This window comes from Erpetoichthys calabaricus, chromosome 4 (genome assembly GCF_900747795.2).
Source record: "Erpetoichthys calabaricus chromosome 4, fErpCal1.3, whole genome shotgun sequence".
NCBI classification, from domain to species: domain Eukaryota; kingdom Metazoa; phylum Chordata; class Cladistia; order Polypteriformes; family Polypteridae; genus Erpetoichthys; species Erpetoichthys calabaricus.
In genome coordinates this window covers 10,716,898-10,729,568 of record NC_041397.2, presented here as the reverse complement: position 1 = coordinate 10,729,568, position 12,671 = coordinate 10,716,898, and the positions used below count along the sequence as shown (strand labels likewise).

The 12,671-nt window shown below is 42.1% G+C and overlaps 1 protein-coding gene across 2 annotated transcripts in view; it reads right to left on the bottom strand.

Annotated features, from left to right (window-relative positions):
* Window positions 1-12,671, bottom strand: part of myo16 (myosin XVI) — a 774,098-nt gene that overhangs the window by 83,004 nt on the left and 678,423 nt on the right. For both annotated transcript variants that reach the window (XM_051926297.1, XM_051926296.1), the window contains exon 28: window positions 11,086-11,188. In XM_051926297.1, coding sequence (XP_051782257.1) covers window positions 11,086-11,188 — 103 coding nt within the window. The remainder of the gene's footprint in view (window positions 1-11,085; window positions 11,189-12,671) is intronic.

Sequence of the window (12,671 nt, the reverse complement as noted above, 5' to 3'; positions counted from 1 at the left end):
CGGTCACCCCGGCATCGGCTGGTGCTGTCACCTCGTCAAGTGCAGCATTTGAGTTTACAGGAGGAGCTGCGCTGTCCTTTCCCGCTGTCCGTAATTATTAGCCAAGTCAGACACCCCCACACCGGCCTCCACCGCCGCTGTTAATCATGCAGGCTCCTCCGTGGCCTCGCTGGGGTGTAACATGAAAAATACACGCGTTCCGCCCACATTTGGATCATTTCAGGGCTTTTACAACTGAATCATCAGCCCTTGTCTCCCTCGTGTATGATTTAACTCGGCCCACACAACACCCACGCTCCTCCCGCACACTTGGCTTTGTGCAGCCGCAACTGCACCATTCAGCACTGCGTACGGAGCCTCACAACAGGCGAACCGCGCAGCGCCCTGCCGGGGGACAATTCACAACCATCGCCGCATGAGTAGAGGGAGAGCGCGGAGTCGGGGTCCTGCGAGGCATTCCACGCCACACTGTCTCCGTCAAAGCTGGCTGTATGTCTATCATACAGTGCCTTGCATCTCTACCTCCCTATCTATCTTACTGTGCATTATAACATTTATTATATAGTGCCTTTCCATCTAACTATCTATCTGACATAAAGTGGTCTTCGTATCTAATACATTGTGCCTTTAAACTTCCAGTTATGTATCACATAATAGCTATTCATATCTGCCTATTTAATATTCAATGCCTTTCACATATGTCTATTATAATGTATAGTGTCTTCTCACATCTGTCCTTCATACAATACCTTTCAAATGTACGAGATAAGGTATTTTCACATTTATGTATCTATCTGCAGAATTATAGTGTCTTTCATGTCTGTCTATCTATTTATTATATAGTGCTCTTCATGTCTATTATATAGTGACCTTCATGGTTGTCTATCTACTATATAGTGGCTTTCATGTCCATCTATTATATAGTACCTTTTCTATCTACATATCGATTTTATACTGCCTTCCATGTTTATCTATCTATTATTCAGTGCCTTTCACATCTATCTATCTATCTAATCTATCTATCTATCATATAGTGCCTTTCACATCTATCTGGCTATCTATCTATGATATAGTGCCTTTCATATCTATCTATCTATCTATCTATCTATCTATCATATAGTGTCTTTCATATCTATCTATCATATAGTGTCTTTCATATCTATCTATCATATAGTGCCTTTCACATCTATCTCTCTATCTATCTATCTATCTATCTATCATATAGTGCCTTTCATATCTATCCATCTATCTTATAGTGCCTTTCACATCTATCTATCTATCTATCTATCATATAGTGCCTTACATCTATCTATCTATCTATCTATCTATCTATGTATCTATCTATCTATCTATCTATCTATCTATCTATCATATAGTGCCTTTCACATCTATCTGGCTATCTATCTATGATATAGTGCCTTTCATATCTATCTATCTATCTATCTATCTATCTATCTATCTATCTATCTATCTATCTATCTATCTATCTATCTATCTATCTATCATATAGTGTCTTTCATATCTATCTATCATATAGTGTCTTTCATATCTATCTATCATATAGTGCCTTTCACATCTATCTATCTATCTATCTATCTATCTATCTATCTATCTATCTATCTATCTATCTATCTATCTATCTATCTATCTATCTATCTATCTATCTATCTATCTATCTATCATATAGTGCCTTTCATATCTATCCATCTATCATATAGTGCCTTTCACATCTATCTATCTATCTATCTATCTATCTATCTATCTATCTATCTATCTATCTATCTATCTATCTATCTATCTATCTATCTATCTATCTATCTATCATATAGTGCCTTACATCTATCTATCTATCTATCTATCTATCTATCTATCTATCTATCTATCTATCTATCTATCTATCTATCTATCTATCTATCTATCTATCTATCTATCTATCTATCTATTATATAGTGTCTTTCATGTGTATCCATCTGACTATCTGATACGCAGAGGTGAAGTCCTTGTAGCTGAACGTATCCAATCACGTTGCACTTCTCCCATCAATATTCCAAGTAACCAGAGCTCAGGGTCCATTTACAAATCATGAGTCATTACACACCTCGAGCAAGTGGGCCACGGGGACTTGTTTTACTTGATTTCTACTAAAAGAGAAATTCCACCACTTGAGACGATGAACCAGCCTCAGTGTGGTGATGGCAGGAATTAATAGCTGACATTAATCCATTGACATGTGGAAGCAGATCATCAACGCTAAAACCCTGCTGCTGTTAATCAATGAAACAAAAAAGGCAGTAGAAGTTATCACCATACATCAGAGTACTTCTGACACCTAATTATTACAGAAATAATTCACCGCCGTCGTGCTCTGCCATGGGCAGAGACTTTGGTTTGTCTGTTAAAGTTACAGCCAGCTCATGCTGAAGAACTAACTGGGAAAAAAAGAGAAAAAAGAAGTTTATATAATTAGAGGAGATCACAGCCTGAGAGACCTGGGTTCAAATTTGCAGCCTGTATGAAGTTCTCATGTCTTTCCCACTCCAAAATCCTTTAACTTGTGATTCCAACAGGACCTGCTCGATGACGGACTGGCACCCCATCCTGCATTGGTTCCTGCCTTGTGCACTACACTGATGGGATGTGCTTCTCCAGCTCCTGGGATCCTGAACTGTGTTAACCAGGGCTGATAACTGGGTGGAGTGCCTATAAATCTGTCTGGTCTGAAAGCAGTACGCCCCCAATAACCACATTTTGCTTAAATGCGCTTTACAGTGATGGCTTAGAAAAAAAAAAGAAATCTCACACTAGTCGTGTCGCATAATCAAGCCAGTCGCTTTCTCACAATGTCCAAAACATGTCAATTCACTAAGATATTTCTATAGAAATCGATTCTCACATGAACGAAGAAGGAACACGTGGAGACGCTCGCATACGCGAATGAACATTTGACGTGAAGACCTGCCTCCTTCAACGGTCAGGACTCTTTATAATTTGCTGGACGCCCTGAAGCTTCACGCACCGTGCAATTATCAGATCTGAACGGCACGCTGGATTGGGTGGAAAACGTTTGCTATGTTCACAGGGCACACCTCATTGCCCAATTCTGATTCAGAAGTAGACATGATCTCTGCTGTATCGAACTGTAATGTGAAACCTCCGAAACGGCACCGACGTGTCTGGTGATACGTTTGTACACGAGTGATCTGAGTCACCAAAACCCAAAAAAAACATGTCCGATCTGCGAGACGAGTCCTGGTATTAAAACCGACAAAAATGGACGCGCGAGTAGCTACTGTATGCGTTCCTTCCTCACTTGGAAGTGGTTTATTTAAAAATATTTTAGTTGGAAATACGAGGGGGTACCCAAAATTAACCGGAATTGAGAAAAAAAAATTTGTAATTTTGACTTACTGAAACTTTAGTCTCTTTCAAAGTCCTCTCCATGTGAATGACTGCACTCGTCCCAATGGTTTTCCCACTGTTGGAAACGTTTTTGGAAACGCTGAAGAGGAACGTTGTCCGAGGCCTGCAGCGATTTTTCATTGACTTCCTCCACAGTTCCTTTTTCATATGCGAGAACAAGAAAAAGTTGCACGGACGCAAGATCAGGTGAGTAGGGAAGGTGGCAAGAACTCCAAGACTCACAAGTCAATTCAGAAATGTCTTCAATAGTCAGACGACGATCTTCGTAAATCGCATTGCGAACTTTTTCAAGATTTTCATCATTCCTAATTGTGGAAGGTCGGCCAGATCTCGACTGGTCTTCAAATGACACTTCCTCTCGTTTGAAACATGAAAACCCCCCATAGACCCGAGTTTTACTTAAAGCTTCCTCTTTAAACGCAGTTTCAAGCATCACTACAGTCTCAGCAGCTGTTTTCCCCGAAGAGAAAACAAAATTGAATGCAGACTCTCTCTGTTCTTTATTATCACAAAAATCGCCAAACACGTTTAATAAGCACCAAGAAAAACCGACCACGGAATGGTGTACAAACAATTCAGAGCAACGACACTCGGCAGACTACCAAAGAATACTGTAAGTACGTTACGCCTAGCGGCGAAATTCACAAATAAGTGTGCCAGGTACAGATTCCGGTTATTTTTGGGTACCCCCTCGTATGGTTTTTAAATGTTGTAAGTATCGTTGCATGCAAATTATGTGACACGCGTAACGCCCAAATATTTTTTAAATGGATGTTTCATGGACGTTTTGTTATAGATTGCCATTTACCAATTAGTCTTAAACTTTCTTACCTCCTTTCTGCATGAAAACACAAGATGTGAAAAATTGTTCTCGGCTGTCACTATAAAGTTCGTGGGGTAAGTAACTACACGCGGGTGTGCATAGTGTTCTGGTGGCTGTAATTCTACTGCCACTCCAGGGGTTGGCGCCGTGTCCTAATGCCTTTCGCTCTCTCGCTCTTCCTCCCCCTCTGCAGACTGGATGATTGACGGCATGAACATCTTGTTGTGACGTGAAATTTTGCATACAAGTTGATAAATATTTTGTATATCTTTATTTGTAACTTAGGCAAAGCACATGTGGTATTAGTGTTACATTATTGATAATAACAGCAATGGTTTGATGGTTTAAGAACCCCTTCCCCACTTTAGGACTGAGTCTCTTTGTAACTTTACGACAGGGTTTGGTGGAAGTGCCTCAAACCAGTTTGGCAAGTGATTCTCTGCAGGACTCTCTCAGTCACCTCAAACAGGAAAGCCAGACTGCCTAACTGGCAAGCTTCACAGGGGCAGGTGTGAAGGTATTCTGTGCCCCCATTGGTCTGAAGTATGGCTGTTTGGATCTGGTTTGTATCAGAAGCCTTTAAGTACCAAGACGCCCTATTGGCTGTAGGGGTTGGACAGAAAATCTATAAATATGAAACAAGCTGACAGAGATGGGAGTAGATTCATACCTGGTGGCGTGGATCGTGGACTATCTTACAGACAGACCTCAGTATGTGCGTCTCGGGAACTGCAGGTCTGACATTGTGGTCAGCAACACAGGAGCGCCGCAGGGGACTGTACTTTCTCCGGTCCTGTTCAGCCTATATACATCAGACTTCCAATACAACTCGGAGTCCTGCCACGTGCAAAAGTTTGCTGATGACACTGCTATCGTGGGCTGCATCAGGAGTGGGCAGGAGGAGTAGAATAGGAACCTAATCAAGGACTTTGTTAAATGGTGCGACTCAAACCACCTACACCTGAACACCAGCAAAACCAAGGAGCCGGTGGTGGATTTTAGGAGGCCCAGACCCCTCATGGACCTCGTGATCATCAGAGGTGACTGTGTGCAGAGGGTGCAGACCTATACAGTGGGGCAAAAAAGTATTTAGTGAGCCACCAATTGTGCAAGTTCTCCCACTTAAAAAGATGAGAGAGGCCTGTAATTTTCATAATAGGTACACCTCAACTATGAGAGACAAAATGAGAAAAAAAATCCAGAAAATCACATTGTCTGATTTTTAAGGAATTTATTTACAAATTATGGTGGAAAATAAGTATTTGGTCACCTACAAACAAGCAAGATTTCTGGCTCTCACAGACCTGTAACTTCTTCTGTAAGAGGCTCCTCTGTCCTCCACTCGTTACCTGTATTAATGGCACCTGTTTGAACTCGTTATCAATATAAAAGACACCTGTCCACAACCTCAAACAGTCACACTCCAAACTCCAATATGGCCAAGACCAAAGAGCTGTCAAGGGACACCAGAAACAAAATTGTAGACCTGCACCAGGCTGGCAAGACTGAATCTACAATAGGTAAGCAGCTTGGTGTGAAGAAATCAACTGTGGGAGCAATTATTAGAAAATGGAAGACATACAAGACCACTGATAATCTCCCTCGATCTGGGGCTCCACGCAAGATCTCACCCCGTGGATTCAAAATGATCACAAGAACGGTGAGCAAAAATCCCAGAACCACACGGGGGGACCTAGTGAATGACCTGCAGAGAGCTGGGACCAAAGTAACAAAGGCTACCATCAGTAACACACTACGCCGCCAGGGACTCAAATCCTGCAGTGCCAGTACATGTGCAGGCCCGTCTGAAGTTTACTAGAGAGCATTTGGATGATCCAGAAGAGGATTGGGAGAATGTCATATGGTCAGATGAAAAAAACTCTACTCGTCGTGTTTGGAGGAAAAAGAATGCTGAGTTGCATCCAAAGTACACCATACCTACCGTAAAGCATGGGGGTGGAAACATCAGGCTTTGGGGCTGTTTTTCTGCAAAGGGATCTGGATGACTGATCCGTGTAAAGGAAAGAATGAATGGGGCCATGTATCGTCAGATTTTGAGTGAAAACCTCCTTCCATCAGCAAGGGCATTGAAGATGAAACATGGCTGGGTCTTTCAGCATGACAATGATCCCAAACACACCACCTGGGCAACGAAGGAGTGGCTTCGTAAGAAGCATTTCAAGGTCCTGGAGTGGCCTAGCCAGTCTCCAGATCTCAACCCCATAGAAAATCTTTGGAGGGAGTTGAAAGTCCGTGTTGCCCAACGACAGCCCCGAAACATCACTGCTCTAGAGGAGATCTGCATGGAGGAATGGGCCAAAATACCAGCAACAGTGTGTGAAAACCTTGTGAAGACTTACAGAAAACGTTTGACCTCTGTCATTGCCAACAAAGGGTATATAACAAAGTATTGAGATGAACTTTTGTTATTGACCAAATACTTTTTTTCCACCATAATTTGCAAATAAATTCTTCAAAAATCAGACAAGGTGATTTTCTGGATTTTTTTTTTCTCATTTTGTCTCTTATAGTTGAGGTATACCTATGATGAAAATTACAGGCCACTCTCATCTTTTTAAGTGGGAGAACTTGCACAATTGGGGGCTGACTAAATACTTTTTTGCCCCACTGTAAATACCTGGGAGTGCAGCTGGATGATAAACTGGACTGGACTGCCAATACTGATGCTCTGTGTAAGAAAGGACAGAGCCGGCTATACTTCCTTAGAAGACTGGCGTCCTTCCTCCATCACACTATGCGACTCTTCAATTACACCCGCGGGGGTAAACGTTAACATTAAACAAAGTTATTATCTGTCTGTATACCTGCATTGTTATCACTCTTTAATTTAATATTGTTTTTTATTTAATATTGTTTTTTATCAGTATGCTGCTGCTGGAGTATGTGAATTTCCCCTTGGGATTAATAAAGTATCTATCTATCTATCTTTTATATAGTGCCTTTCCTATCTATCTATCTATTATATAGTGCCTTTCATATCTATCTATCTATCTATCTATCTATCTATCTATCTATCTATCTATCTATCTATCTATCTATCTATCTATCTATCTATCTATCTATCTATCTATCTATCTATTATCAATAATATGTTATTTAAAGTGTAACTTAACTTCTGCTTGTCTTTTACTACACCTAATTTACTGAGGTTATAAATGTAGAAGGGATGGTGGGGAGAAGTTATATGGTACAATACAATATAAACAGTGGTAAGTCTGGGAGATTTGAGGCATTCTGACAAAGGCTACACATTAATAATACAAAAGGGGGAAGTAGAGTAATATATTACTCTACCAAGACAAAACACATCTTCCCAAAACTGGAAGCTCTGCCATCTTGGGACAGTTCCGTTCTGAAAATTCGCATCTGCAAAGATGATTCCACAATAATTGCATATGTTTTTTTTTTTTTTTTCTAAACCAATTCCAAGGGGTGACAGGCTGGTACCCTGACTCTTTATCGTAATCATTTGCTTGTCGTACAGTAGTGTTTATGGAAAATATCATTCTTTGATAACTGAGGTCTTGGTTCTCAGAAGGATAAAGGTGAACTGTCCTCTACGAGTGGTAGGTGAGTTACTGCCTCAGATGAAGGAGTTTACATACCTTGGGGTCTTGTTCACAAGTGAGGGGAAAAGGGATGGTGACATCGACAAACGGATTGGGGCGGCGACCGCAGTTATGTGGTCGCCATACCAATCCATAGTGGCGAAGAAGGAGATGAGTCAGAAGGCAAAGCTCTCGATTTATCAATTAAGTTACAGCCATAACCTCACCCATGGTCATGAGATTTGGGTAACGACCGAAAGATTCAGATTGCGGGTACAAGCAGCCGGAATGAGCTGTCTCCGCTGAGTGGCTGGGTTCTCCCCTTAGAGACAGAGTGAGGAGCGTAGAGATCTATGACAGGCTAGGAGTAGAGACGCTGACCATCCGGATTGAGAGGAGCCAATTGAGGTGGTTTGGACATCTGATTCCAGTGCTTCCTGGATGCCTCAGTTTGGAGGTTTTACAGGCACAACCAGCTGGGAGGAGACCCTGGGGAAGACCCGGAATTTGCTGGGGGAAGATTATCTCTCTCAGATGGCATGGGAACCCCTTGAGATCCCACAGTATGAGTTGGCTGGGGTAAAGGATGTATGGGCCTCAATGTTAAGTCTGCTAAGCGGTGAAAAATGAATGAATGAATGATTCTTTGGGTGGAGTACTCCTTTGAGACAATGCAGGTTGATGGCCCATAGGGTCCTGGATGGTGAACAGTTTGTCAGACATAGTGATCAGCAGTTTAGGACCCAAGGGTATCTCTTTCCCCAATAGTTTTAAAGTATAATTTCAACTTTAATCTGGAGATTCCTTTATTGTACCGCAGGCCACATCAGCAATGAAGATGGGGAGCATAGAATGGTGGTGGAGGACATCAGGAACTTTTTAGGAGCTCAAGTCATTTGTAGTTCCTGGTAGGTAATTCCAAGTACATTTTTTAGCTCTTCATGCAACCAGAAACTATTGTGGGTTGGGACTCGGGCGATGAATTGTCCTGACAAGAACACGAATGTTATCCTTACATTTCATTACAGTATTGACACCATTAACGTTCCATTTTTAGTTTTTTTTGTTATTTCTGCCTCGGAACCTCAGACCTCCGCTATCAGTCATGAAACTCGTCTTACTATTTAATTTAGAAACACTGATAGATAAAATTAATGAGAAGTATATTGTTAAAAAAAATGCTTCTTTGATTCATCTGTAGCTTCAATAAGCAACCAGTCTGTTTGTATGCTTACTACAATTGTGAGAATAATGTAAATAGTAAGGCGGAAATTTTTAATACTAAAGTGAGAGCTGCCACTGACCTAGTCGTTTCTGAAAAGACAGTTAAAAAATCCTCCAGCACCGTTACACCGTGGAAGACCCAAAGAAGATCTGATCTAAAGAGAACATGTCGGAGAGCTGAACGTAAATGGAGAAAAACTATCGTACATACTTGTGAATAAGCTGGGTCTTGAAACCCGAAAAAATCGATCTTAAAATCAGACCCTGACTTATACGCCCGTTCAAAAATACGACACTTCATTTTTTTTTTTTTACATCTTCCTGCTTCTTACAATCTCGCACCAGTTTCTTAGACACATTGAATTTTGTTGCTGCAGCGCAGTTACCAATTTCTTTCGCCACTTCAATGACTTTTAATTTAAAACCAGCTTCATATTTTCTTCTGATCGAACGCTCCATCGTAGATAAGGGATGCTCTTACGATAAAGGTGTATGAGGGTGTGAGATACAAAAAACACAAATCAGTGCAAATGTCGCTTCGAAATAGTTTGGGTATTACCGTGTGGTCACGTAGACACAATACATAGAAACAAAAATGCTGTGTGCTCCGTGGTGACTTTCTCAGGTGGGCGATAGCATATCGTAATCTCTTGGACCAACAGCGTGAGTTTTCCGCATTCGACTTATACGACCGACATTATAAAATACTAGTAATGGCGCATTGCACGTTATATACCGTTGACTTATAGTCTTCATACTCTTTCTCTGTACGTTTAGCATTCGTTTGCTCAGAGGTTGATGCGTTTGCTGCTTCCTGAGCAGCTCTTCTTTTCTCCACCCTAGCGGCCCACTTCTTCATCTTTTCGTGTTAAAACTGATTAAGTCAGTGCTTGTGTTGCAATTACTTAGAACGTTTCCTTAATTTTTCACTTAAGCTGGCACAGAAAAATCATTCTTGAGGCAGATTGAAGACAAGATATGAAGAGGTAGGGGAAGTGATGGCGAAGGTGGTAGGGATGAGAACGGCGCCCGTACACAAACGCCGGATGGCCGCCCTGCTGCCAAGAGTTGATTCTACAATAAAATAAAATATAAAGAGGAATAACCTTGGAGGTCAATCATCACCCTGAAAGCGGACAGTAGACATCACGTAGTATATGTGTACCAAATTTCCCGTCAAATGGTTTGCGAGCTACAGGTGATTTAAAATCCTGGACAGACAAACGGACCGCGTATTATATATAAAAATGGGAAATCATACCCTAAAATCAAGCCCCGACTTATCCATGAGAGAACTTAAACACGAGTATATACAGTAAATTGATTATCCACTAAGAGATACTGAAGGCTAAAATAACAGAATACAACAACATAGTCCGGCTAGTTCTCCCTTACGCACCTGGCCGCTCTGTGTTTGTCCTAACACTACGTAATCAGCCGGCAGCTTCGTGCACTTTGACGTCTGCTCTCCACCGCTTCACCCGTGTACTTCGTGCGCTGACGCCCTCATTCCTGCCACTAGAAAGATGCCAGCGTGTTGCGGGTTAGTGAGGTGGAAGCCCCTACACTGGAATCCTCCTCTCATCCCATTGTGTTGACTCTTTTTAAAGTGCAGAACGAGTTGGCCACCTCCATTCCAACTTCCTCGATGTGTTTGTTTGCAGGCTCTCTCATTTGGTGAATTTCATTCTAGCTCGCTTGTATTTTGTTCTGAGCTCTACACTTGTGGTGATCAGTTTTGTCACCTTGTCTGGTCACACTTGTCACACTGATGTTTACTCCACTATGTTGACCTTTTTGCATGAAAGCATCTCCTAAGCAAATCAATGTAAATGTGTGCCAAAAATGACAATGACAATTTGAACAGCTGGTGACAACTGCCTTTACTGCTTCAGCATCCCTGTTGGATTTTGAAAACACTGCCTTTACTTTAAGGTGGCCCATTGCTCCAGTGCTCACACCAGGATCAGGTTACCTCTCTGATGACACTGTGGCTTCACTTGTCACACTGCTCTTTGTGCCACCCTGAACTTTTTAAATGCCACCTACCTGCCAACCTTGAAGCTTGCAATGGTGTAGGAGAGAGCGGCACTTTTCCTCAGCTGGCAGCTTTTTCTTGTTCACGAGCACTGTGTCGGCCAGATCTTTGAATCTGAATAAAAACAAAAAGAACAAATTGAGGATGTGAATGCTGCTCTCGCTCCTTGGGGATTGTACAATAAAATCATTTTCAGTACAATGAAGCCAAAGATATGTTCTGCGTGGGCATAAAAGGGGCTTTTCAGGGCTGGCCCTTATCTTGACGGCTAAAGGGGAACAGTCGTTTCTGTGGCTTTTTGATCTTTTCGCGCAGCACAGACAACATGGAACAAAAGCGATACGAGACGCCTCTGCGGGGACCGAAAGCGTGCCTATCACACTTCAAGAAAACAAACACTCCGAACAGAAGAGGTGAAATGTCACCCAGCTGGACTGTGGCCATCTGTTCCTGCTGGAGCCGGAGATGGGCCCTGAGTGGATAAGAGTTTGGTGGGGGGGTACACGGGCTCTTGTGTGACATCGTCCAGCAGGGTGACAGATAACAAAAAAAAAAAAATAACAAACGAGCAGACCCCTGGCCTGTCTCTCCTCTGAAGTCGGGCCCATCAGAGAGTACTGATTAGGAAGGCCTGCGGTACTCCTGAGACCACAACCAGGGGCATCCTCTGTGTTCTGGGACATTAAGAGTAATGAACTGAGCATGGATCAGGGCGCGTGAGCAGACAGGTGGGACATTGTGTTGAAAAGGATGGCAGAGTTGATTTTAAAGAGAGAAACAAAGTGACATGCGACTCGTAGGGCATATGAGCACATGAGGGCAACCATTAAGAAGGATATCAGGGAAGCTAAGAGAAGAATATAGCAGATAAGGCAAATGATGACCCAAAGAGAGGTTTCAATATTTTAGTAGAAAAAGAACAGTCAAGGAGAAGCTGAAGTACAGCTGTGGCGAAAAGTTTGGAGAATGGCACGAGTGTTGGTTTGCACAAAGTTTGCTGCTTCAGTGTTTTTAGATCTTTTGGTCAGATGTTTCTATGTTGTACTGAAGTAGAATGACAAGCATTTCAGAAGTTTCAAAGGCTTTTATTGACAACTAGCAAAACACCCGTGCTTCGCAGCGCAAAGTACTGCCTTAAAATTGTTAAGAGGAAAAGTAAACATTTTTAAACTGAGGGAAAATATACCAATAATTATTTGGTAAGGATCTCTTTGTATACCACATTGTCAGTTCGGCCCTCCGGTTGTAATATGACCAAGCTGTGTGCTGAGCTTACTCTTGAGCATGCAATGTATAGTTGGCCATGTGAAAAGCAATCTTGCCTCAAATCAATGCCAACCTTTTGTAGGGTCTGTCCCTGAGACTTATTAATTGTCATTGCGAAGCAGAGCCTTACTGGAAATTGGAGGCGTTTGAATTGAAATGGGAGATCAGAGGGTATAACGGGAATGTGAGGAATAAAAACTCTCTCCCCTCAGCCACTGCCAGTAAAAATAGTCGCCTCAATGAGGTTCTTTTGCAGACACGTGACCTGAAGTCTCGTGGCGTCACAAAGTTTCGGTGGCTGTATGCAAATCCACAATTGGGTTTTTTGAGC